This window comes from Triturus cristatus, chromosome 7, assembly GCF_964204655.1.
Source record: "Triturus cristatus chromosome 7, aTriCri1.1, whole genome shotgun sequence".
NCBI lineage: Eukaryota > Metazoa > Chordata > Amphibia > Caudata > Salamandridae > Triturus > Triturus cristatus.
In genome coordinates this window covers 1,879,043,143-1,879,070,247 of record NC_140590.1, presented here as the reverse complement: position 1 = coordinate 1,879,070,247, position 27,105 = coordinate 1,879,043,143, and the positions used below count along the sequence as shown (strand labels likewise).

At 53.5% G+C, this 27,105-nt stretch overlaps 1 protein-coding gene across 1 annotated transcript in view; it reads right to left on the bottom strand.

Annotated features, from left to right (window-relative positions):
- FAM131B (family with sequence similarity 131 member B) overlaps positions 1–27,105 on the bottom strand; it is a 381,150-nt gene that overhangs the window by 236,108 nt on the left and 117,937 nt on the right. Inside the window, exon 2 of the mRNA XM_085620344.1 lies at positions 7,578–7,687. Coding sequence (XP_085476470.1) covers positions 7,578–7,687 — 110 coding nt within the window. The remainder of the gene's footprint in view (positions 1–7,577; positions 7,688–27,105) is intronic.

The window sequence follows — 27,105 nt, the reverse complement described above, 5'->3', positions numbered from 1 at the left end:
AGAGACATCAGAGACAGAGCTGGCACACAGAGAGATATCAGAGGTAGAGAGGCATCAGAGACAGAGTCAGCAGAGGCGGAGTCACCAGAGGCGGAGTCACCAGAGGCAGAGTCAGCAGAGACGGAGTCACCAGAGGCAGAGTCAGCAGAGACAGAGCAGCAGAGACAGAGTCAGCAGAGACAGAGTCAGCAGAGACAGAGTCAGCAGAGACAGAGCAGCAGAGACAGAGCCAGCAGAGGCAGAGTCAGCAGAGACAGAGCAGCATAGACAGAGCAGCAGAGACAGAGTCACCAGAGGCAGAGTCACCAGAGGCAGAGTCACCAGAGACAGAGTCAGCAGAGACAGAGTCAGCAGAGACAGAGCAGCAGAGACAGAGTCAGCAGAGGCAGAGTCAGCAGAGCTAGCGTCACCAGAGACGGAGTCACCAGAGGCAGAGTCAGCAGAGGCAGAGCAGCAGAGACAGAGCAGCATAGACAGAGCAGCAGAGACAGAGTCAGCAGAGGCAGAGTCAACAGAGGCAGAGTCAGCAGAGCTAGCGTCACCAGAGACGGAGTCACCAGAGGCAGAGTCACCAGAGACAGAGTCAGCAGAGACAGAGTCAGCAGAGACAGAGCAGCAGAGACAGAGTCAGCAGAGGCAGAGTCAGCAGAGCTAGCGTCACCAGAGACGGAGTCACCAGAGGCAGAGTCAGCAGAGACAGAGCAGCAGAGACAGAGCAGCAGAGGCAGAGTCAGCAGAGACAGAGTCAGCAGAGACAGAGTCAGCAGAGACAGAGCTGCAGAGACAGAGCAGCAGAGGCAGAGTCACCAGAGGCAGAGTCAGCAGAGGCAGAGTCAGCAGAGACAGAGCTGCAGATACAGAATAAGCAGAGACAGAGCTGCAGAGGCGGAGTCACCAGAGGCAGAGGCAGCAGAGGCGGAGTCACCAGAGGCGGAGTCACCAGAGGCAGAGTCAGCAGAGACGGAGTCACCAGAGGCAGAGTCAGCAGAGACAGAGCAGCAGAGACAGAGTCAGCAGAGACAGAGTCAGCAGAGGCAGAGTCAGCAGAGACAGAGCTGCAGAGACAGAGTCACCAGAGGCAGAGTCACCAGAGGCAGAGTCACCAGAGACGTCAGCAGAGACAGAGTCAGCAGAGGCAGAGTCAGCAGAGGCAGAGTCAGCAGAGGCAGAGTCAGCAGAGGCAGAGTCAGCAGAGCTAGCGTCACCAGAGACGGAGTCACCAGAGGCAGAGTCAGCAGAGACGGAGTCACCAGAGGCAGAGTCAGCAGAGACAGAGCAGCAGAGACAGAGCAGCAGAGGCAGAGTCAGCAGAGACAGAGTCAGCAGAGGCGGAGTCACCAGAGGCAGAGTCACCAGAGGCAGAGTCACCAGAGGCAGAGTCAGCAGAGACAGAGTCAGCAGAGACAGAGCAGCAGAGGCAGAGTCACCAGAGGCAGAGTCACCAGAGGCGGAGTCACCAGAGGCAGAGTCAGCAGAGACAGAGTCACCAGAGACAGAGCAGCAGAGACAGAGTCAGCAGAGGCAGAGCTGCAGATACAGAATAAGCAGAGACAGAGCTGCAGAGGCAGAGTCACCAGAGGCAGAGTCACCAGAGGCGGAGTCACCAGAGGCGAAGTCACCAGAGGCAGAGTCACCAGAGGCGGAGTCACCAGAGGCGGAGTCACCAGAGGCAGAGTCACCAGAGGCGGAGTCACCAGAGGCGAAGTCACCAGAGGCAGAGGCAGCAGAGGCAGAGTCAGCAGAGACAGAGTCAGCAGAGACAGAGTCAGCAGAGACAGAGTCAGCAGAGACAGAGTCACCAGAGGCAGAGTCCCCAGAGGCAGAGTCAGCAGAGACAGAGCTGCAGATACAGAGCAGCAGAGGCGGAGTCACCAGAGACAGAGCTGCAGATACAGAATAAGCAGAGACAGAGTCAGCAGAGACAGAGTCAGCAGAGACAGAGCTGCAGAGACAGAGCTGCAGATACAGAAGAAGCAGAGACAGAGCTGCAGAGGCGGAGTCACCAGAGGCAGAGTCATCAGAGACAGAGTCAGCAGAGACAGAGCAGCAGAGACAGAGCAGCAGAGACAGAGTCAGCAGAGGCAGAGTCAGCAGAGGCAGAGTCAGCAGAGGCAGAGGCAGCAGAGGCAGAGTCAGCAGAGGCAGAGTCACCAGAGGCGGAGTCACCAGAGGCGGAGTCACCAGAGGCGAAGTCACCAGAGGCGGAGTCACCAGAGGCGAAGTCACCAGAGGCGGAGTCACCAGAGGCAGAGTCAGCAGAGACAGAGTCACCAGAGGCGGAGTCAGCAGAGACAGAGTCAGCAGAGACAGAGCAGCAGAGACAGAGTCAGCAGAGGCAGAGTCACCAGAGGCGGAGTCACCAGAGGCGGAGTCACCAGAGGCGGAGTCACCAGAGGCGGAGTCACCAGAGACAGAGTCAGCAGAGACAGAGTCAGCAGAGGCAGAGTCACCAGAGGCGGAGTCACCAGAGGCAGAGGCAGCAGAGACAGAGCTGCATAGACAGAGCAGCAGAGACAGAGTCAGCAGAGGCGGAGTCACCAGAGACAGAGTCAACAGAGACAGAGTCAGCAGAGGCAGAGTCACCAGAGGCAGAGTCACCAGAGGCGGAGCAGCAGAGACAGAGCTGCAGAGACAGAGTCAGCAGAGACAGAGTCAGCAGAGACAGAGTCAGCAGAGACAGAGGCAGCAGAGGCAGAGTCAGCAGAGACAGAGTCAGCAGAGACAGAGTCAGCAGAGACAGAGTCAGCAGAGACAGAGTCACCAGAGGCAGAGTCCCCAGAGGCAGAGTCAGCAGAGACAGAGCTGCAGATACAGAGCAGCAGAGGCGGAGTCACCAGAGACAGAGCTGCAGATACAGAATAAGCAGAGACAGAGTCAGCAGAGACAGAGTCAGCAGAGACAGAGCTGCAGAGACAGAGCTGCAGATACAGAAGAAGCAGAGACAGAGCTGCAGAGGCGGAGTCACCAGAGGCAGAGTCATCAGAGACAGAGTCAGCAGAGACAGAGCAGCAGAGACAGAGCAGCAGAGACAGAGTCAGCAGAGGCAGAGTCAGCAGAGGCAGAGTCAGCAGAGGCAGAGGCAGCAGAGGCAGAGTCAGCAGAGGCAGAGTCACCAGAGGCGGAGTCACCAGAGGCGGAGTCACCAGAGGCGAAGTCACCAGAGGCGGAGTCACCAGAGGCGAAGTCACCAGAGGCGGAGTCACCAGAGGCAGAGTCAGCAGAGACAGAGTCACCAGAGGCGGAGTCAGCAGAGACAGAGTCAGCAGAGACAGAGCAGCAGAGACAGAGTCAGCAGAGGCAGAGTCACCAGAGGCGGAGTCACCAGAGGCGGAGTCACCAGAGGCGGAGTCACCAGAGGCGGAGTCACCAGAGACAGAGTCAGCAGAGACAGAGTCAGCAGAGGCAGAGTCACCAGAGGCGGAGTCACCAGAGGCAGAGGCAGCAGAGACAGAGCTGCATAGACAGAGCAGCAGAGACAGAGTCAGCAGAGGCGGAGTCACCAGAGACAGAGTCAACAGAGACAGAGTCAGCAGAGGCAGAGTCACCAGAGGCAGAGTCACCAGAGGCGGAGCAGCAGAGACAGAGCTGCAGAGACAGAGTCAGCAGAGACAGAGTCAGCAGAGACTTCCAATACATCGGAATTAGCTTTCGAAGCTCTGTTACCTCTGGCCTGGTCAGATCACGCGGGAGTTCGGTTTAATATCACACCCACTCCCCACTTATCCAACGGGCGCCCCCTTACAGTGGCCAAAGTAGTCAGAGCTTGGAATAGGGTGGAAGCTGAGACCTTATCCAGAGTACTTTCCACCTCGCTCACACCCATTTCCAGCAATAGGGAGGAGGCGGCATTGTTATATACGAACTGGCTCACCCAGGCTTGTGTAAAGCTGGCTCAATAGAGCTATGCCGTCAGCCCCATGGTATACGCATGAATTAAAATCTCAAAAATGCGTATGTAAGAGATTAGAACGTAATTGGAGGAAGGCATATACGGCTGGAGATAAACTGGTATATCTGGCATGCTTGGCCAAATATATACGTATGCTAAGGGAAGCCAAACAAAAGTACTTTGCCTCTCAGATTGTAGCGGCAAAAAATCCTACAAAAGAGATTTTTTCCACTATTAATAAACTGTCCTCAGTAAAACCGGCTTCTGTACCGGCCAGCACTGAGCTTTGTGAAAAAATAGCTTCATTCTTTTTGAACAAAGTTAAAACTATTTTTACTAGTCTTAGCGACCCAACGGAGAGGAATCAGGCGGGCGAAACAAAGTCCAATGAAACTCTGCCACCTGTCATCATCAAGGAGTTTAGACATCTTACCCTTCAGGACACCTTGGAGCTAATAGCTCAAGTCAACTCCGGGTCCCCACTGGACCCCTGCCCTCTGAAAATCATCAAATTGGCGCCGGTACCGATTGCCACCCATCTCACAGCAATCTTTAACGGTATGTATGATGGAGGGATATTTCCAGTAGTCTGGAAGAAGGCATCTATCCTCCCCCTGTTGAAAAAACCTAGTTTGGATCCCTCCGATCCTAATAATTTCAGGCCTATCTCCCATCTCCCATTTCCGGCTAAACTAGTGGAAAGGGCGCTAAATCACAAACTCACAGCCTTTGTGAGGAATACCTTACTACTGGATCCCTCGCAGCACGGTTTCCGGGAAGGACACAGCACCGAACCCGCGCTGGTCGCGGCTACGGATCAGATCAGGTCCACGGTGGATCGAGGAGGCAGAGCAGCCTTGATCCTTTTAGATCTATCTGCTGCGTTCAACACCGTCCACTATGGTCTGTTGATGGACCAACTTAGGAAAAGTGGAATTCAGCATAAGGCATGGGACCTACTAAACTCCTTTCTTTCCGGTCGGAGCCAAATAGTTTCTTTGGAAAACTTTGCTTCTCGACCCTTCTCGCTGCCTTGCGGGGTCCCACAGGGATCCTCACTGAGTCCCACACTTTTCAATATTTACGTAGGAAAGCTAATTGGGGTAGCCGTAGTTTCTCATACGGCGCAGCCAAGCTGTGGAACGGTTTGCCACTTTACCTGCGTCGCATGGAAGACTTATTTCAATTTAGAAAAGCGCTGAAGACTTGGTTGTTTGTTGAATAATTCGGATCTTGGTTATGGAGTAATGGACAGCGCCAGGACACCTATTTGGTAATCGCGCGCTATACAAAACACGATAACATAACAAACACGATAACAGAGAGCTGCAGAGGCAGAGGCAGAGTTAGAAGCGAGTGGCAGAGTTAGAAGCGAGTGAGAGAGAGTGGTAGAAACAGTGCTGCAGCGACCGAGTCTTATAAATGGGGTAACCCGTAGGACCGGCGGACCCGGGTAAATTATTGTACAAGAAAAAAGAGGTCACAGTGGAAAGCTGATTGCAAATTCATGTACGTAGAACTCAGTTGAAATGCATTAAATGATTCAAAACGTCACTGCATAAACGGATGATTTCTTGTGATTTCATTTGCATCACAGAAATAGATTTAATCAATACATATAGATATGAAATGATCGACATTGGTACGTATTGGTGCTCAGAAAGAGAGGGAGGGAGTGAGTGCTCAGGTAGAGTTGAGTGATTGTGCGCAGGTGCGGAAAGGTAATGTGGCTCAAATACCTCCAAGCTTTTTAGAACCAATCCGGTCTCATTACTTGACAAAACAATGTCAAAAGAAACATAACACTCTAGGCACAGATAAACACGTCTCTGTGGCCTATGTTTTGAAATGGATAGAGATATGCCAACGTTTCGACCCCTATTATCATAAAGGTAGCTTCATCCTTATTGGGGGGACTTCATCAGGACTCAAGGAAATAGTGAAGGAGGTGAAGGAGCACCACTGGCAGACAGAGCGGACATTCCGGCTGTGTTTTGGAAAATGAGGGTCTGTAAGCTCTGGAAAAATGGAAACTATTTCCAGTAAAATTGATTGAGGGGTGTCCGGCAGCTCCAGGTCTGACTCGACAGACGGTCCAGAGACAGAGTCAGCAGAGAGGGAGCTGCAGAGACAGAGTCAGAAGAGACAGAGCAAGAGAGAAAAAGGTAACATAAACAGAGCTGTCAGAGACAGACCAAGCAGAGACAGCTTTAGAGAGAGAGAGGGATAGAGACTAAACTAGCAGAGGCAGAGCTGGCAGAGACATCGCTGGCATACCGGCATCAGAGACAGAGGTGGAAGACAGAGACGGTTGAGTGTGAGAGGAGGTATAGACATAACTGGCTGACAGATGGGCACCAGAGAGAGAGCTGACACACCGGGAGACATCAGAGACAGAGCTGACACACCGGGAGACATCAGAGACAGAGCTGACACACTGAGAGTCATCAGAGACAGAGTTGGTACACTAAGAGACATCAGAGACAGAGCTGGCACACAGAGAGATATCAGAGGTAGAGAGGCATCAGAGACAGAGCTGGCACATGGAGAGACATCAGAGAGAGAGCTGACACACCGGGAGACATCAGAGAGCTGGCACACAGAGAGGCATCGGAGGCAGAGACATCAGAGACAGCTGGCACACAGGGAGACATCCGAGACAGAGCTGGCACACAGAGAGACATCAGAGATAGAAAGACATCAGAGACAGAGAGGTATCAGAGACAGACCAGGAACACAGGGAGACATCAGAGACAGAGCTGGCACACAGAGAGGCATCGGAGGCAGAGAGCCATCAGAGACAGAGCCATCAGAGACAGGGAGCCATCAGAGACAGGGAGCCATCAGAGACAGAGAGACATCAGAGACAGAGAGACATCAGAGACAGAGAGACATCAGAGACAGAGAGCCATCAGAGACAGTGCTGGAACACAGGGAGACATCAGAGACAGAGCTGGCACACAGAGAGACATCAGAGATAGAAAGACATCAGAGACAGAGAGGTATCAGAGACAGACCAGGAACACAGGGAGACATCAGAGACAGCGCTGGCACACAGAGAGGCATCGGAGGCAGAGAGCCATCAGAGACAGAGAGCCATCAGAGACAGAGAGCCATCAGAGACAGAGAGACATCAGAGACAGAGAGACATCAGAGACAGAGCAGGAACACAGGGAGCCATCAGAGACAGAGAGACATCAGAGACAGAGAGAGATCAGAGACAGAGCAGGAACACAGGGAGACATCAGAGATAGAGAGACATCAGAGACAGAGAGACATCAGAGATAGATAAAGATCAGAGACAGAGCTGAGACACAGACATCAGAGACAGGCTGGCACTCAGAGAGACATCAGAAACAGAGCTGAGACACAGAGAGACATCAGAGACGGAGACATCGGAGACAGAGAGACATCAGAGACAGAGCTGGCACACAGAGACGTCAGAGACAGAGCTGACACACAGAGAGACATCAGAGACACAGCTGACACACAGAGAGACGTCAGAGACAGAGAGACATCGGAGACAGAGAGACATCAGAGACAGAGAGACATCAGAGATAGAGAGACGTCGGAGACAGAGAGACATCAGAGACAGAGCTGGCACACAGAGATACATCAGAGACAGAGAGGCCTCAGAGACGAGAGGCCTCAGAGACAGAGCCGGCTCAGAGACAGGGGTCTCTCTCACCTCGGTGGAGGGCCGGTGGGTGCTGCTCCCATGCAGGGAGCTGCTGCTGTCCATGTTCAGATTGTCCACATCTTTTAACCCTTTCCAGTCCACGGCCACGCCCTCGTTCCCTGCAGGGAGGAAGAGACAGGCAGTGAGAGCGCGCCCAGGCTCCGGCAGAGCCCCGCCAGCAGAGGGCAGCAGCGGTGTCTGACAGGCAGTGAGAGCGCGCCCAGGCTCCGGCAGAGCCCCGCCAGCAGAGGGCAGCAGCGGTGTCTGACAGGCAGTGAGAGCGCGCCCAGGCTCCGGCAGAGCCCCGCCAGCAGAGGGCAGCAGCGGTGTCTGACAGGCAGTGAGAGCGCGCCCAGGCTCCGGCAGAGCCCCGCCAGCAGAGGGCAGCAGCGGTGTCTGACAGGCAGGGACTCTATCGACAGACAGGTGAAGTATCAATAAAGCATCGATCCGGAGGGTCGTGCGGCCAGTGGGTGACCAGGGCCGGCAGCCTACGGTGGCCTAGAAGGGGGCGGGGGGGGGGGGGCAGTGTGTGAGCCAGGCTTTGCTTCGGGAACAATCTATTTAAACTGTGCCATGCATGGAATACTCCTTATTGTTCTAATGGACACTCCCTGTGCGTTACTGTCCCCCCAGTAACCTCAGACTCAGGGATGACTCTTTAGGGACCTCCGTTCCTTTAAGAGCGCACAGAGTACGAGACATCCCACAGGTAGGAGACGCAGCGGGCGTGGGCGGCTGTGCCCTCAGCTCACGCACACACGCGCACTGCACGTGATATGTCACCTGTGATATTAACAATAAGTGGGACACACTCACACAGAGTACATACACACACACCACACAGGTGAGATATTCCTTAGACATGAGACAACTCTGCCCAGATACAGGAGAGCCCTGAGCTCACGCACACACGTGCACTAGGCGTGATACCTCACTTGTGATATTAACAATACATTTCACACACGCACACACGATATACAGACACAAGACACAGATAAGAGATCCCCAGGACTGGGGACAACTCACCCAGAGTCCGAAGAGCCCGTGAGCTCACGCACACACGTGCACTAGGTGTGACTCGACACCTGTGAAATTAACAATAAGTGTGACGCACTCACACAGAGTACATACACACACACCACACAGGTGAGACATTCCTTAGACATGAGACACCTCTGCCCAGATACAGGGGAGCCCTGAGCTCACGCACACACGTGCACTAGGCGTGATACCTCACTTGTGATGTTAACAATAAGTGTGACGCACTCACACAGAGTACATACACACACACCACACAGGTGAGACATTCTCTGCACTTGAGACACCTCTGCCCAGAGTCCGAAGAGCCCTGAGCTCACGCACACACGTACACTAGGCGTGATACCTCACTTGTGATATTAACAATAAGTGTGACGCACTCACACAGAGTACATACACACACACCACACAGGTGAGATATTCCTTAGACATGAGACAACTCTGCCCAGATACAGGAGAGCCCTGAGCTCACGCACACACGTGCACTAGGCGTGATGCTGCATCTGTGATATGAACAATACGTGCGACAGTCACACGAAAAGTACAGAGACATCATACAGCTGAGAGATGCCCTCACAAGTGCCGCTCCTTGCACTGGCTGTGGGGTCACGCTGTGGGGTCAGCCACTGGGTCACGCTGTGGGGTCAGCCTCTGGGTCACGCTGTAGGGTCACGCTGTGGGTCACCCTGTGGGGTCACCCTGTGGGTCACGCTGTGGGTCACTCGGTGGGGTCACCCTGTGGGTCACTCGGTGGGGTCACCCTGTGGGTCACTCTGTGGGATCCGCCTCTGGGTCACGCTGTGGGGTCGCTCAGTGGGGTCACCCTGTGGGTCACCCTGTGGATGACGCTGTGGGGTCACGCTGTGGGTCACGCTGTGGGTCACCCTGTGGGTCACGCTGCGGGTCACTCTGTGGGTCACTCTGTGGGTCACCCTGTGGGTCAGCCTGTGGGTTACTCAGTGGGGTCACGCTGTGGGTCACCCTGTGGGTTATGTTGTGGGTCACCCTGTGGGGTCACTCTGTGGGTCACGCTGTGGGTCACGCTGTGGGTCACGCTGTGGGTCACACTGTGGGTCACCCTGTGGGTCACTCTGTGGGGTCAACCTGTGGGTCACTCTGTGGGGTTACCCTGTGGGTCACGCTGTGGGTCACTGTGGGGTCACCCTGTGGGTCACTGTGGGGTCACCCTGTGGGTCACGCTGTGGGTCACCCTGTGGGTCACGCTGTGGGGTCACCCTTTGGGTCACCCTGTGGATCACCCTGTGGGTCACTCTGTGGGTCACTCTGTGGGTCACTCTCTGGGGTCACTCTGTGGGGTCACCCTGTGGGTCACTCTGTGGGGTCACCCTGTGAGTCACGCTGTGGGTCACTTGGTGGGGTCACCCTGTGGGTCACTCGGTGGGGTCACCCTGTTGGTCACTCGGTGGGGTCACCCTGTGGGTCACTAGGTGGGGTCTCCCTGTGGGTCACTCTGTGGGGTCCGCCTCTGGGTCACGCTGTGGGGTCACTCAGTGGGGTCACCCTGTGGGTCACCCTGGTGATGACGCTGTGGGGTCACGCTGTGGGTCACGCTGTGGGTCACCCTGTGGGTCGCGCTGCGGGTCACTCTGTGGGTCACTCTGTGGGTCACCCTGTGGGTTACTCAGTGGGGTCACGCTGTGGGTCACCCTGTGGGTCATGTTGTGGGTCACCCTGTGGGGTCACTCTGTGGGTCACGCTGTGGGTCACGCTGTGGGTCACGCTGTGGGTCATGCTGTGGGTCACCCTGTGGGGTCAACCTGTGGGTCACTCTGTGGGGTCACCCTGTGGGTCATGCTGTGGGTCACTGTGGGGTCACCCTGTGGGTCACTGTGGGGTCACCCTGTGGGTCACACTGTGGGGTCACCCTTTGGGTCACCCTGTGGATCACCCTGTGGATCACTCTGTGGGTCACTCTGTGGGTCACTCTGTGGGGTCACTCTTTGGGGTCACCCTGTGGGTCACTCTGTGGGGTCACCCTGTGGGTCACTCTGTGGGTCACCCTGTGGGTCACTGTGAGGTCACCCTGTGGGTCACCCTGTGGATCACCCTGTGGGTCACGCTGTGGGGTCACCCTTTGGGTCACTCTGTGGGTCACTCTGTGGGTCCACCCTTTGGGTCACCCTGTGGATCACCCTGTGGGTCACGCTGTGGGTCTGATTTGAGTCATTATTTGTAGAGCGCGCGAATGACGTGGCGTCTTGGCGCTAACGGTGAGCGTGAATATAAGTCCCTGAGCATGTGTCTTAATTTTTTCCAAATAGCCAGGTTTTTAATTCCTTCCTGAACCGCATCCGATTCGGTTGGCAGCGCAGAAGGTATGGCATCTGGTTCCATAATTTTGCCGCACCAAAGGATAATGTGCGGCCCCCCATCTTACCTTACGTATTTTTGGGACACAGACAAGTCCATCCGTGGATGATCTAAGGGTTCTAGCAGGGAGGTATCTTGTAAAGAGTTTCCTAACTTCCCCGGAAATACCTCCATGGAGGGCCTTGTGTACTAGACAGAGGGCTTTAAAATGAGCCCTCTGACGGACTGGAAGCCAGTGTAGAGTTTTAATGGCCTCTGAGGTGGGGTGACCTTTGGGAATGTTCATAAGCAATCTAGCCGCCGCATTCTGAAGTGACTGAAGCTTCCTCCCCTGAGCTTTCTCAATTCCCCAAAAAAGAGCGTTGCAATAGTCTAAATTAGATCGAAAGAGTGCAACTACAACTGTCTTTTGAAGCTCAGCTGCTATAAACGGGAATATTTTCCTCAAAGTTTTTAGGAGGAAGAAGCAAGAGGAGGTTAATTGACTGATGTGGGCGGATAGATTGAGCTGCTTATCTAGGGTCACCCCTAGATTTTTAGCCTTAACAACGGGGGTAGGACAGACTCCCGCCTCCGTAGGCCACCAACTAGTATTCCATACGGATGGTCCTTTGCCAAATTCAGGGACCTCGGTTTTGTCAGTATTTATTTTCAAAAAGTTTGAACTCATGCAGCGCATAATGTCCCTCAGAGAGGCATGGAAGCCGATGGCTACTGTATCTGGAGGTTCAGCAACTGAGACGGTGAGCTGTGAATCATCGGCATGCATAATCAGTGAGAACCCATGTTTCCTGACCAAATTGGCCAGTGGGGCAACATATCTATTAAAAAGGGTTGGGGATAGAGCAGACCCCTGCGGAACACCACATGGGAGTAAAAACGTTCCAGATTGTGTATTCTCCCAGTGTATATTTTGCTGTCTGGCATCTAGAAAAGAGGAAAGTAGGTTTAGTGCAATATCCTCCACCCCTATCTCTTTCCGCCGTTGCACCAGCACCGTATGGTTTACGGTGTCAAATGCCGCTGAGAGGTCTAATAGGACCAGGATTGCTGTTCCGCCTTCATCCACTATCCTTCGAATCTCCTCGGTGGCCAGCACCAACGCTGTTTCTGTCGAATGACAGGGCCTAAAGCCATGTTGTGTACAATCTAGCAGGGAGTTATCTTCTAGGATTTCTGCTGGTAACGATAGTCGGGAGATTGGCCGATAGTTTTTTGGTTCAAGTGGATCTAAGGTCGTTTTTTTTTAGAATTGGCCTTATACAGGCCTTTTTCCATGCCTCAGGGTATTTGCCTGTTTCCAAAACTTGATTTAAAAGGGGGGTGAGATGTATGCTAATGACCTAGAGGCCAGATGAAAAACTGCTGGGGGGCAGGGGTCGTTTGGGGAACCGGATTTAGTGGATATCAGGAGGTCATTGACCTCCTCAGCATTGAGTGTCGTGAAACAGCCCAGTCTGCCATTGGTTGCCCAGACATTGATGTTTAGAGAGTTACTGTCCGGCCTAATCTCCACTGAGTTTGGAAGATCATCGTATATCACTTATACTTTGTTTTGGAAAAAGTTGGCCATTATATTACAGAAGGCTTGGTCAGGTATAAATTTACCTGAGTGTTGGTGGGTGACAAGTGTGTGTACAGTTTTAAACAGTTCTTTTGAGGAGTGTGTCGCCTCACTTATTTTAGCAGTGAAATAGGTCCTTTTGGCTTTAACGATAGCCTGTTTGTATTCTTCTAAACATTGATTGTATAATGCCTTGTGCTCTAAACTGTAGTCTGTTCTCCAGACTCGTTCTGTCCGTCTGCATTTCATTTTTATTATTTTTACCTCTGGACTATACCAGGGTGCTATTGTTGTTGCTCTTCTACTAATTTTATTAATTTTGGGGGCAATGTTGTCTACAGCTGTTCTGATCCAGTTGTCAAATTGATTGGCTGCTATGCCATTATCATTGTTTAGAGTGAATGGGTCTGAGCTTAATGCCTGTTCCAGGTCGGCCTTTTCTACCTTATTCCATTGCCGAACCTGCAAGTTCAGAGCGGAAGGGGGTTGGGGCAATGTATAATTTTTATTTGTCACCTCAAAGACAATCGCTCTATGATCAGTCCAAGGCAGTGGTAATGTTTTAGTTATTTTTATACCTGATTGGTTTGTGAAAATCCCATCCAAAGTATGACCAGCCAAGTGCGTGGGTTCCAATACGATTTGGGAGAATCCATATGCTGCAAGATTATCCACCAATCGTACTGTATCTGGGTTAGCCTCTGATGCAAGATGATAGTTAAAGTCCCCCATAATATTGAGGTAATCAGAATCCCTCAAATGACTCTAGGAAGTTTAAAATGGCCTACGAAAACACCATCCTGGGTCCCGGCGGCCTATATACAAGTAGCCCTTTGAATGTGAAGGAGTCATTAAGTTTAAAGGAAAACATTAATGTCTCGGATGGAAGCATGGTTACGACCTCATGTCGCTGTCTTAAATTATCTCTGTATATTATTGCTACACCGCCACCTCTGCCTTCTGTCCTATCGTGTTGTACCATTAAGTAGCCGGGAGGGAGGGCCATTGTTAGAAGGCGACCTCAGAGGAGACAGGGAGGGTGCCTGAGCACCCTGAGGCCTACCCTCGGGGTAACGTAGCCGGGCACTTGGCGGGAGACTCTTCAGGGGAAGAGTCTCATGTCTAGGATCGTACACACTGCACCACACGACAAAGAGACACCACACTGTATGTTCTTGGGAACAGATCTTTATCTAATCAGCTTCGTAGGATCTTTATGATCAACAAGGTGGATATTTACAAATAGAGCACGGGCTCAAAGAGTCTCGGTGGGGATAGGGGGTAGCAGGACAGTCTTTGGGGATCCGGATCAATGTGGGGACGTATCCGGCGCACAGCTCACAATCCTCGAGCTGGGGGGATACGCTGTGGTGATTGGGGTCCAGCCGGACCGAAGGAGTCTTTAGGAGCCGCGAGTCACTCAGCAGGGCTCAAGCACAAGATCGGAGGTCTTACGATCTTCAGGGGAGCCGCGAGTCACTCAGCAGGGCTCAAGCACAAGGTCGGAGGTCTTACGATCTTCAGGGGAGCCGCGAGTCACTCAGCAGGGCTCAAGCACAAGGTCGGAGGTCTTACGATCTTCAGGGGAGCCGCGAGTCACTCAGCAGGGCTCAGGTGTTCCAAGGTTGCAAGGGAGCCACGACCACGTCAGCAGGGCTCTCGTCGTTCCAGAGTCGAATCTGCTAGGTAGTCCCAGAGCACCCCTTGTTATAGGTCAACTCCCCTTTGATGTCCGGAGTCTGTGTAGGCAGGGGTCTCAGCACCTGGGGGCCGCTTGTTGGAGTTTCTTGCCATGTCATCTTTTGATCCTTTCAGGGCCGGGTCGGGAGGAGTCCCAGACACACAGCAGGCGTGGAGCCAGCCCTCAGGGAGGCCGGAGGGCCGATCGAAACCCATCTCCCAAGGGGAGGTCAGAGGTGCGATGGAAACTGCTCCTCCCTCTCTCACTCTGTGGGAGCGCGAAGTCCTCCAGCCGGGGTGGCGCCTCTAGGCCTGGGTTGCGCTGGAGCCGGGCGGCCATCCTAGGTGCATGAAGTGGGCATGCGAGCCCTGTGGTGCTGGGAAGATGGAGGGCACGGACGGGGAAGTCCGGGTCAGGTGTGTGTGCATCCTGGCGGGAAGGACCGGCTAGGCCGTGTACTCGGGGGCTGAATGAGGTGCACGGGTCAGGGGGTGTGGCTAGGGGTCAGGGATGGCCATGCCACAAGGCCGGGTCTAACACACGTCCCCCCCAGCTGAAAGCCGGAGAGAACTACCCATCCTCTTGGGGGTTCTTTTCGCTGAGGCGGAAGAACCGGGAGAGGCCGTCAGCGTTCGAGTGGTCAGTACCAGGGCGATGCTCTACGGTGAAATCCATCCCCTGGAGGGAGATTGACCACCGCAGTAGTTTGGGGTTTTCCCCTCGCATCTGCATGAGCCATCGCAAGGGGCGATGGTCGGTTTGGACTTTGAAATGGGTGCCGAACAGATAGGGTCGTAATTTCTTGAGGGCCCAGACTACGGCGAACGCCTCGCGCTCAATGGTGCTCCATTTCTGTTCTCTGGGTAACAGCCTTCGACTGAGGAAGGCTACGGGCTGGTCTAGGCCTTGGTCATTCACCTGTGACAGGACTGCCCCAATGCCATGTTCGGAGGCATCAGTTTGTACCACAAACTCCTTGGAGTAGTCGGGGGCCTGGAGCACGGGGCAGTACACATGGCCGCTTTCAGGGCATCGAACGCCTCCTGGCAGGCAGAGGTCCACTGCACTTTCTTGGGCTGTTTCTTGGACGTGAGTTCCGTGAGGGGACCGACCAGGCTGCCGTACCCCCGGATGAATCTCCGGTAGTAGCCGGTGAGGCCCAGAAAGGCTCGGACCTCCGTTTGGGTAGTGGGTGGTTCCCAGGCTAGGATGGCGTCGATCTTAGGCTGCAGAGGGGCGACCTGCCCGCTTCCGACCCGGTGCCCTAGGTAGACCACCGAACCTTGCCCAATCTGACACTTGCTGGCTTTTACTGTGAGGCCTGCCTGGCGCAGGGCCGTTAGCACCCTCCGGAGGTGCTGGAGGTGCTCACTCCATTCGGAACTGAAAACCGCGATATCGTCTAGATTTGCGGCGCTGAACTTTTCCAGCCCGGCCAGGACTCTATTTACCAGTCGTTGGAAGGTGGCTGGGGCATTTTTCATCCCGAAGGGCATCACGCGAAAGCGCTAGTGCCCATCCGGGGTGGAGAAGGCGGACCGCTCCTTGGCTCCTTCTGTGAGCGCAATTTGCCAGTACCCGCAGGTTAGATCGAATGTGCTGAGGAAATGAGCAGCCCCGAGATGGTCAATGAGCTCGTCTGCTCGGGGAATGGGGTGAGCGTCGGCTCGGGTGACTTCATTGGGTCCCCGGTAGTCCACACAGAATCGGAGTTCTGGGGCGACACCGGGGGCAGCTGCTTTCGGGACCAGTACCACGGGGCTGGCCCAGGGGCTGTCTGAGGGTTCGATCACCCCCAAGGTCAACATCTTCGAGACCTCGGCCTGAATGCAGGACCGGACTCAATCAGGGACTCGGTAGGCTCGTTGCTTCATCGGCGGGCTGTCTCTGGTGTCCACGTCATGGACACACCAGTCGGTGACTTGGGGGACAAGAGAGAATAAGTCGGGGAACTGCCCTAAGAGCTGGCGGCAGTCCTCGTGTTGCTGGGAAGTGAGGGATGGAGAGAGGTTCACTCCTTCCACGGAGCCATCCTTCTCCTTGGTACACAGGAGGTCAGGGAGGGGATCTGACTACTCTTCGGCCCCGTCATAGGTGGCCAGCAGTAGACTCAGCTCCATCCGCACGAAGTGAGGCTTGAGGCGGTTCACGTGAAAGACCCGAAGGGGGTCCCGAGGTGACTGGATGTCCACCAAGTACGTGACCTGGCTCTTCCGCTCAACGACTTTGAAGGGCCCGGTCCATTTATCCTGGAGGGCGCAAGGTTTCACTGGGGCCATGACCCATATCTGCTGGCCCGGCTGGAACTCGACCAGAGTGGCATTCTGGTCATACCAGCGCCTCATTTCTTCCTGGCTCGCCTCCAGGTTGGCCTCGGCCAGTTCTCGGAACTTCCTAGTCTGGTTTCGGAGGGTCAGAACGTATCGGAACACATCTCGGGGGGGGGCCTCGGTGCGCCGCCTCCCACGACCAGGCTGAGGGGCCCCCGGACGGGATGCCCGTAGAGTAACTCAAACGGGCTGAACCAAAAGGATTTCTGGGGAACTTCCCGGTAGGCGAACAAAAGGCAGGGGAGCAGGACGTCCCCCTTGCGCCGGAGGGGCTCTTCCAGGCCCACGATCATCCCCTTCAGAGTCCGGTTAAACCACTCTACTAGGCCATTTCCTTGGGGATGGTACGGGGTGGTGAACTTATAGGACACTCCACATTGTTGCCACAGGGACGTCATGTATTTGGAGATAAAGTTCGTCCCGCGATCGCTCACGACCTCGCGGGGAAAACCCACACGGGAAAAGATCCCCATCAACGCCCGGCCCACCACGGGGGTGGTGATGGTGCGGAGGGGAATGGCCTCAGGGTATCAGGTGGCATGGTCCACTAGGATGAAGCGGTGACCTTGTGAGGTTGGGGGGTCTTGGGGCCCCACGATGTCGATCCTGACCCGCTCGAAAGGGGTACTGACGACAGGGAAGGGTTGGAGGGGAGCCTTGCGCTTTCCTCCACTTTTCCCACTAGCCTGGCACGTGGGACAGGACTTGCAGTGGGTTTCTACATCTGCTTTCATTTTAGGCCAGTAAAAGTGAGTCACTAGGCGGCTGTAGGTTTTGTCTTGGCCCAAGTGGCCTGCGAGGGGGACATCGTGGGCCAAGCCCAGGAGGAAGTCTCGGAAGCGTAGGGGTACCACCAGCACCCGGGCTGATCCTAGCTCCACCGACTTCTGCTCGCTGTACAAAAGGTCATTTTCCCAATATAACCGGTGTGTTCCAGATTGGTCGCCCGCGGCTTGGGCCTCTGCTTGCTGCCGGGGTCTGACCAGGGAAGGACAGGTAGCTTGCTCCTGGCAGAACTCCTCTCGGGAGGGGCCCCCCTCGTGGCGCCACTGGGCCAACTCAGGCAGATCGCCTAACTCTGCGATCTGTGTGGGGTCGGAAGGTAGGGGTTCGTCGCTGGCGACAGATTCTCCTCGTGGGGAGATGTGGGGGACCTCGGCTGGGACAATCCTGTCCTCGTTGGCAGGTGCGTCCTCGACTTCCCCAAGGGGGGGCAGTCAGGCCGCCATAGATCAGGTGGTGGCGCACACCCACTCGGGGAGACCCATCATCCCTAGGTGGGTCTTGCGCTCGACTTGCTTCCAGGGGGAACTTTCCAGGTCGTTCCCCAGGAGACAGTCGACCGGCTGGGAGGTTCTTACTGCTACTTTCAATTTACCGACCACTCCTCCCCATTCAAAAGGCACCAGGGCTACCTTACAGAGGCTCTCAGAGTTCTCAGCTGCAATTACAGGGCAAAATATATTGGGGAGGATCTGGTCTTCGTGGACTAAGTGGCTGAGGACACCGGTGATGCTCGCCCCGGTGTCACGAAGGACCTCTACCTGTTGGCCATTGATCGTCACTAGCTGCCCGTATTTCTTCGTGTTGGAGGGCAGGAGGCTCCCAGGGACCATTTCTCTGTCTCCTAATGATACTAAGGCCATGGCGGCGGGTTCCCACTCTACGGTCTCCTCAATCTCCTCCCCTAGGGCTACATTGGCTATCTGTCGGGCTGGGGGGACTACAGTGGGGACGCGCAGGGCCATGGGGCATTCGGGGTCATTGGCGTAATGCCCGGGCTTCTGGCAACGGAAACAAGTGATGGTCACCCGGTGCCCCCGTCTCACGGGTGGACCGGATACAGCTGGTGGGGGTGCCGGGAAGTGCGGAGGTTGGTTTTTCGGAGGACCGGACTGGGATTCTTTCTGCCCTCCCTGGTTCCCCCCCCCCTCTCTGGCGGGGTGGTCCCTGACTGGCTCGGGGGTATTCTCCTACAGGGCCCCGGGAGACCCGGGTGTTGGTCCAGCGATCCGCCTCGACAGCCACCTTCCTCGGATCCATGAGCTTGCTGTCGAGCAGACGCTGGCGTAGTTCCACAAAGCAGTTCGCGGCCAGGTGTTCCCATAACATGAGGTCGGTTAGTTCGTCCAGGGTGGTTACTTTGCTGCCCTTAATCCACCCGTCGAATGCACGGCTGAAAAAGTTCACATACTCCACCCACGTGGTGCCAGGGATCTTCGTGCAGTCCCGGAACCGCTGGCGGTACATATCCGGGGTGAGGCCGTACCTTGTGAGGAGGGCCTCCTTCATGTGGCTGTAGGAGGTCTGCATGGAGGATGGTAGGTCGAGCAGGGTGTCTCTCCCCTCGCTCAAAAATCGGCCCCACAACCCGGCCCCCCAATCCTTCTGCGGGACTCGGTGGGAGGTCATGGCGACCTAGTAGGCCTTGAACCATTGTTGGATGGCATCGTTTTTGTAATATTCCTTGACCACATCTTTGGGGATGTGGACCTTCTGTTCCGCCGGGGGGGGCGCCCCTCGGTTCTCCAGGGGTCGAGCTTCTTCGCTCCTTGCTTTGAGCTCGATTTCTTTCAAGCTGCGTTCGTGCTCCAGTTGAAGTCTTTTTCCTTCGTGCTTCCGTTGCAGTTTCTTCTCTTCTAGTTCGCCTTGTACTCGCATCTGTTCCACTGCTAGCTTCTTCTCAGCTAATTTCAACTCGCCCTCGATTTTTAGTTTGGCCAGTTCGATTTCGTGATTACGACTTCTCTCTCTGTCTGCGAGTTCTTCCGGGGATAGACCCCCGTCTGGTACGAAGCTTCGTACCTGGTTGCTGCTGCTTTCTCTTTGGGAGAGTCCAGCTTCGTCGTGGAGTTCCACCGCTCCTTCTTGGCGGGGGGCTCCGGATTCCACCCAAGCTTTCAGTGCCTTCTGCATATCTTCTTTGGTGTTGAGACCAGTGGTAGCGATTTTTAGTTCTTTGCAGAATTGCTTCAGTTCTTTATGCGTGTACTCTTCCAGTTGTTCCGCCTGGAACACAGTACTCGCGTCGGTTTCTGTGAGACTCATGGCGTTTTCTTCTGCCGTCTTTGCCGGTAGTGCGTCAGCCGTTTACGGTACCATCTCTAGATTATGGGCCTGAATCCAGTCGCTTGCCACCAATGTTAGAAGGCGACCTCAGAGGAGACAGGGAGGGTGCCTGAGCACCCTGAGGCCTACCCTTGGGGTATCGTAGCCGGGCACTTGGCGGGAGACTCCTCAGGGGTAGAGTCTCGTGTCTAGGATAGTACACACTGCACCACACGACAAAGAGTCACCACACTGTATGTTCTTGGGAACAGATCTTTATCTAATCAGCTTCGTAGGATCTTTATGATCAACAAGGTGTATATGTACAAATAGAGCACGGGCTCAAAGAGTCTCGGTGGGGATAGGGGGTAGCGGGACAGTCTTTGGGGATCCGGATCAATGCAGGGACGTATCCGGCGCACAGCTCACAATCCTCGAGCTGGGGGGATACGCTGTGGTAGTGGGGTCCAGCCGGCCGAGGGAGTCTTTAGGAGCCGCGAGTCACTCAGCAGGGCTCAAGCACAAGGTCGGAGGTCTTACGATCTTCAGGGGAGCCGCGAGTCACTCAGCAGGGCTCAAGCACAAGGTCGGAGGTCTTACGATCTTCAGGGGAGCCGCGAGTCACTCAGCAGGGCTCAAGCACAAGGTCGGAGGTCTTACGATCTTCAGGGGAGCCGCAAGTCACTCAGCAGGGCTCAAGCACAAGGTCGGAGGTCTTACGATCTTCAGGGGAGCCGCGAGTCACTCAGCAGGGCTCAGGTGTTCCAAGGTTGCAAGGGAGCCGCGACCACGTCAGCAGGGCTCTCGTCGTTCCAGAGTCGAATCTGCTAGGTAGTCCCAGAGCACCCCTTGTTATAGGTCAACTCCCCTTTGATGTCCGGAGTCTGTGTAGGCAGGGGTCTTAGCACCTGGGGGCTGCTTGTTGGAGTTTCCTGCCATGTCATCTTTTGATCCTTTCAGGGCCGGGTCGGGAGGAGTCCCAGACACACAGCAGGCGTGGAGCCAGCCCTCAGGGAGGCCGGAGGGCCGATCGAAACCCATCTCCCAAGGGGAGGTCAGAGGTGCGATGGAAACTGCTCCTCCCTCTCTCACTCTGTGGGAGCGCGAAGTCCTCCAGCCGGGGTGGCGCCTCTAGGCCTGGGTTGCGCTGGAGCCGGGCGGCCATCCTAGGTGCATGAAGTGGGCACGCAGGCCCTGTGGTGCTGGGAAGATGGAGGGCACGGATGGGGAAGTCCGGGTCGGGTGTGTGTGCGTCCTGGTGGGAAGGACCGGCTAGGCCGTGTACTCGGGGGCTGAATGAGGTGCACGGGTCAGGGGGTGTGGCTAGGGGTCAGGGATGGCCATGCCACAACAGCCATATTCCAATCTGGGTCTGAGCTGGCATCCGTCCATGTCTCAGTTAGGAAGGTAATGTCCGGATTTTCTGTTTGGAGTAAACATTCCAGTTGGTATTTATGTTTTACGAGTGATCGAGTGTTCAGAAGTATGCATGACAAAGTTTGCGTTGACTTCATCCTTATCTCGACCTTCAGTAACAATTCTTTTGAATCCCCAGCACACGTAAATGAGTATTTACAACATTTCTTTAAAATCTGGAAATAGACACATTAAACAAGTGATTGAAAAGGTCATGAGTCAGATCTTCTTTCTTTCTTTATTTAAGAAGCATTCCTTAGAAACTCCACAGCCAACACGTGTTTCGTCGTATTGGGAAGGCTGGTCCCACGACTTTCTCAAGGCTGTACAAGTAAAGAAACATCAATGAATACCAGTATATTCATTCATATAGTCCCAAAAGAGGGGTTTCTTTGTGTGTTAAAACAAATTTGTAATATTTTAGAATATAAACATCATATGTACATCAGCTCCACTTGAAGTCAGAAAATGAAAAAATGAAAAAACACACGTGAGTTAACATCAGAAATATGATCCCAAAGGAAGGAGAGAGAAAAGGAAATGATATAACTATAAGTGAAACGAATCTGTAGTACGGGTTCGAAATAGTGATCCGTGTCATACGGGTGAGATAACCGAGTGAGTCGGGTGAGGACCGAGCAAAGGAGCAGAACAAAAGCGAGTGGAAAGCCCATTATTGGCGTACTTTCAGTAAGCCCTTCAAATCATGCAAGACCGTGAAAACTCCTGTGATAACACCCTAAGCAAAATTGTGCTGAAATACCTATTCCTTCTCGTATCTTGTATCTAAAGTATGCAGAAATATAAACTTGAAGTGTGGTACAAATTCCGGACCACATGGGGTTCTGTTCGTGGACAGATATTGAACTAACTGTAATGACCGCATTTGTTGGAGAGACATAAGGGCGTGACACCGGAGACGCACTCAGCACACCAATACAACGAGATCACTTCACCCATTAATAGCACCTAATATTTCTTCGTGGTTCGCGTGTATTTTGACACCGCGTGCGAAACACGGATTGTTTTATCCATTACGGGGGTTTTAAATGACCGGTTATAATTTTGAATCGGACAGATTAAAATCGTTTCACTCGGTTATCTCACCCGTATGACACGGATCACTATTTCGAACCCGTACTACAGATTCGTTTCACTTATAGTTATATCATTTCCTTTTCTCTCTCCTTCCTTTGGGATCATATTTCTGATGTTAACTCACGTGTGTTTTTTCATTTTTTCATTTTCTGACTTCAAGTGGAGTTGATGTACATATGATGTTTATATTCTAAAATATTACAACTTTGTTTTAACACACAAAGAAACCCCTCTTTTGGGACTATATGAATGAATATACTGGTCTTCATTGATGTTTCTTTACTTGTACAGCCTTGAGAAAGTCGTGGGACCAGCCTTCCCAATACGACGAAACACGTGTTGGCTGTGGAGTTTCTAAGGAATGCTTCTTAAATAAAGAAAGAAAGAAGATCTGACTCATGACCTTTTCAATCACTTGTTTAATGTGTCTATTTCCAGATTTTAAAGAAATGTTGTAAATACTCATTTACGTGTGCTGGGGATTCAAAAGAATTGTTACTGTTTTGTTTTTGTAGAGTTTGTGGTTTTCTCTACACCCATTAGCACCGTCATAGAATAGCGTACAGAACACCAGTGCTAATCTAATGAGGCGCCATTATACCTATGACCAATACCACATAGTTACCGACTAAACCTTAACTCGACCTTCCTCAGATTATTCTGACCGCCTGGTCCCTGAGGAGAATGTTGTCGACCATCTTGGCTTCCTTTACCTATGTGATGGTCTTTTCCGCCTAAATCTAGCATAATAGGGTCTTTCCCTTTATCCCCCGATGATCGATCAAAACGATACCCACAACCCCTGCATATAAAGGTGCTCATGTTTATTCCCTCCTCCCAGTCGCTACGGGTCATGCACTCGCCATTCTGTATACCCTGCAGTTGTTTTTTGCTATATTGGTGGATGGGGGCAGGACCAGGGGTCCTGGCGCTGGACGCGCTCCGGGCGCCGACGGGCGCAGACGGGCTTGCCTTTGGCACGCCTTCGGCGAGCCAGTGGCGCGCCCGTTGCGTGCGGCCGCTCCAGCGCGCTATTTGACGTCTGGGGAGCGGAGAACTAGACCGCTGACCCTTCAATGGCGGGCTCACTCTAACAGGAGGCACAGCGGGTCACGTCTATGGCTTGCTAAGTTTTGCTACGATCGGGTCAGCTCCGCTTTGATCGAATCAATTCAATTTTTAAACAGGGCAAACTAATTTTAAAACAGAGCAATTCAATTTTAAAATCAGGGCGGTTCAATTTTAAAATGTTACTAGACACACTTTACTATATTTCAATATTCAGTATTTCAGATAATGTGCAAACACGCAATAGCGGCAGCAATTACACGCCTCCACACACACACAAAGTAGCTTCAGCCATGTCTCACAGGGTCACCCTGTGGGTCACTCAGTGTTGTCACCCTGTGGGTCACCCTGTGGGTCACGCTGTGGGTCACGCTGTTTGGTCACGCTGTGGGTCACGCTGTGGGTCACCCTGTGGGTCACCCTGTGGGGTCACGCTCTGGGGTCACGCTCTGGGGTCACGCTGTGGGGTCACGCTGTGGGGTCACCCTGTGGGGTCACTCTGTGGGTCACGCTGTGGGTCACGCTGTGGGTCACGCTGTGGGTCACCCAGTGGGGTCACCCTGTGGGGTCACCCTGTGGGTCACCCTGTGGATCACCCTGTGGGTAAAGCTGTGGGTCACCCTGTGGGTCACGCTGTGGGGTCACCCTGTGGGTCATTCAGTGGGTCACTCGGTGGGGTCACCCTGTGGGTCACTCTGTGGGTCACTCTGTGGGTCACTTGTAGGGAAGCTCTGGGAATCGATCCTGAGTCCAGTGGTGAGAGAAGCTCTTCGCACCCCTTGATTAATGTGAAACAGCGTCGGCCGGGGGCACACACCAAGGCCGCACCCCCAAACCCAGGGCTCGAGTCGGGGTACCACGCGGGTGGACGGCGTCCCCCCACTTATTTTACCAGGTTTTTCCGGGTGGACGCCGTCCCCCCTGCCCAAAAGCTGGACAGCATTGTGTGAGCAGAGAGCCCGGGTGGGAGGGAAGTTTCCCGTAAATTACCAAAGATATGCTAATATTTGTAATTGGAGACTTTAAGAGGCACCGGTGGTGTGTGCAGGCTGGAGTGATTGGGAGGCGGAGCGAGCAGGCGTTGGCGGTTAACGCTTGGAATGTGTGTCCTTCTGTATCTTGTGCACTTTTGAGCACTTTGTTGTGCAACTGGGGCACCCCCTCGGGGGAGTGGGGGGGAGGGGGGGGTTGCAAAGGACATCGAGGAACAGACCAGGGGTAGCAGTGCTGTGAAATGCCCCGTCATCTAAAGGCATATGAATACTCATGAGATTCCTGTTGTGACGTCACTTCCGGTGACAGCGTCCCCCCACTTCTTTTCATGAGATTCCTGTTGTGACGTCACTTCCGGTGACAGCGTCCCCCCACTTCTTTTTTTAGGACTTGTGCCCTGCCCAAACCCATCCCCAAGACGTCTCATCAGCCGTGCGCCTTGAAGCCCCCAGCTGGGGAGGTGTGCTAGAGGGGCTGTGACAGGACGACCCCGGTGGGAACTGGAGGCGCTGAGGAAAAGTTGAACACGACTCTTGCGAAGAGTACCCCAGAGAACATCACCCCCCCCCCCCCCCCAAAGAACAGCAGCCCAAGGAAGGAAACAACCCGAAAACACATCACTGCAGTGCAGACCTGCCCGGCCTGTGAAGAATAAATGAAGGGCACAGCGGGGTACAAGGATAGGGGACCGCACAGGTGAGAAGGAGGCGGAGAAGCAGGAGTGCGCCGAGGATCACACGTCGCGGCCGCCACAGGCTGAGGATTGCTGCGGCCTGTCGCATTATCAGCTCTGCTGGAATCCACGATCCGAGGCTCCTACTGAGCACCACCTACAGGGGGCGCCAACCCCTGTCCAAGGCCGGGGCTGAAGCCGGCCGCCCGAGGGGGTGGGGCAAGACTGACTCGGGGAAACGTAACCCAAGAGCGCCCCACACCAGCATCACATAAGTACTGCACACCTCGACGCGGCTGCATGCACTACCGGCAGGCACGGCCGGGCTGGAATAGGAGTGAATAACGTGACGCGTGTCTCTCACCAGGACCGTCATACTACTAAAACACAACACTTGTGCGTCTCACCACGGCTCTTATACTAGTAATGACAACACCTGTGCGTCTCATCAGGGTTCTTAAACTAGTAAAACACAACACCTGTGCGTCTCACCAGGACCTCAATACTAGTAAAACACAAGACCAGTGCGTCTCACCAGGGCTCTAATACTAGTAATGACAACACCTGTGCGTCTCATCAGGGCTCTTAGACTAGTAATGACAACACCTGTGCGTCTCACCAGGACCTCAATACTAGTAAAACACAAGACATGTGCATCTCACCAGGGCTCTGATAACAGTAATCACAACACCGGTGTGCCTCACTAGGACCTTAATACTAGTAAAACAGAACACCTGTGCGTCTCACCAGGGCTCTTAGACTAAAACACAACACCTGTGTGTCTCACCAGGACCTCAATACTAGTAAAACACAAGACCAGTGCGTCTCACCAGGGCTCTTATACTAGTAATGACAACACCTGTGTGTCTCACCACGACCTCAATACTAGTGAAACACAACACCTGTGCGTCCACCAAGGCTCTTATACTAGTAAAACACAAGACCAGTGCGTCTCACCAGGGCTCTTATACTAGTAATGACAACACCTGTGCGTCTCACCAAGGCTCTTAGACTAGTAATGACAACACCTGTGTGTCTCACCAGGACCTCAATACTAGTAAAACACAACACCTGTGTGTCTCACCAAGGTTCTTAGACTAGTAATGACAACACCTGTGCATCTCACCAGGAACTCAATACTAGTTAAACACAACACCTGTGCATCTCACCAGGACCTCAATATTAGTAAAACACAAGACCTGTGTGTCTCACCAGGGCTCATATACTAGTAATCACAACACCTGTGTGTCTCACCAGGGTTCTTAAACTAGTAATCACAACACCTGTGTGTCTCACCAGGACCTCAATACTAGTAAAACAGAACACCTGTGCGTCTCACCAGGGCTCTAATACCAGTTATCACAACACCTGTGTGTCTCACTAGGACCTTAATACTAGTAAAACACAAGACCTGTGCATCTCACCAGGGCTGTTATACTAGTAATGACAACACCTGTGCATCTCACCAGGACCTCAATACTAGTAAAACACAATGCCTGTGCGTCTCACCAGGGCTGTTATACTAGTAATGACAACACCTATGCATCTCACCAGGACCTAAATACTAGTAAAACACAACGCCTGTGCGTCTCACCAGGGCTCTTATACTAGTAATGACAACACCTGTGCATCTCACCAGGGCTCTTAGACTAGTAAAACACAAGACCTGTGCGTCTCACCAGGGCTCTCATACTAGTAATCACAACACCTGTGTGTCTCACCAGGACTCTAATACCAGTTATCACAACACCTGTGTGTCTCACTAGGACCTTAATACTAGTAAAACACAGGACATGTGCGTCTCACCAGGGCTCTTATACTAGTAATGAAAACACCTGTGCATCTTACCAGGGCTTTTAGCCTAGTAAAACACAAGTCCTGTGCATCTCACCAGGGCTCTTAGACTAGTAAAACACAAGACTTGTGCATCTCACCAGGGCACTTAGACTAGTAAAACACAGGGCCTGTGCGTCTCACAAGGGTTCTTATAATAGTAATCACAACACATGTGTGTCTCACCAGGTCCTTAATACTAGCAAAATACAGGACCTGCGCGTCTCACCAGGACTCTTATACTAGTAATGACAACACCTGTGCATCTCACCAGGGCTCTTCGACTAATAAAACACAAGACCTGCGCATCTCACAAGGACTCTTATACTAGTAAAATACAAGACCTGTGCGTCTCACCAGGGCTCTTATACTAGTAATGACAACTTCCTGTGCATCTCACCAGGGCTCTAATACCAGTTATCACAACACCTGTGTGCCTCACTAGGACCTTAATACTAGTA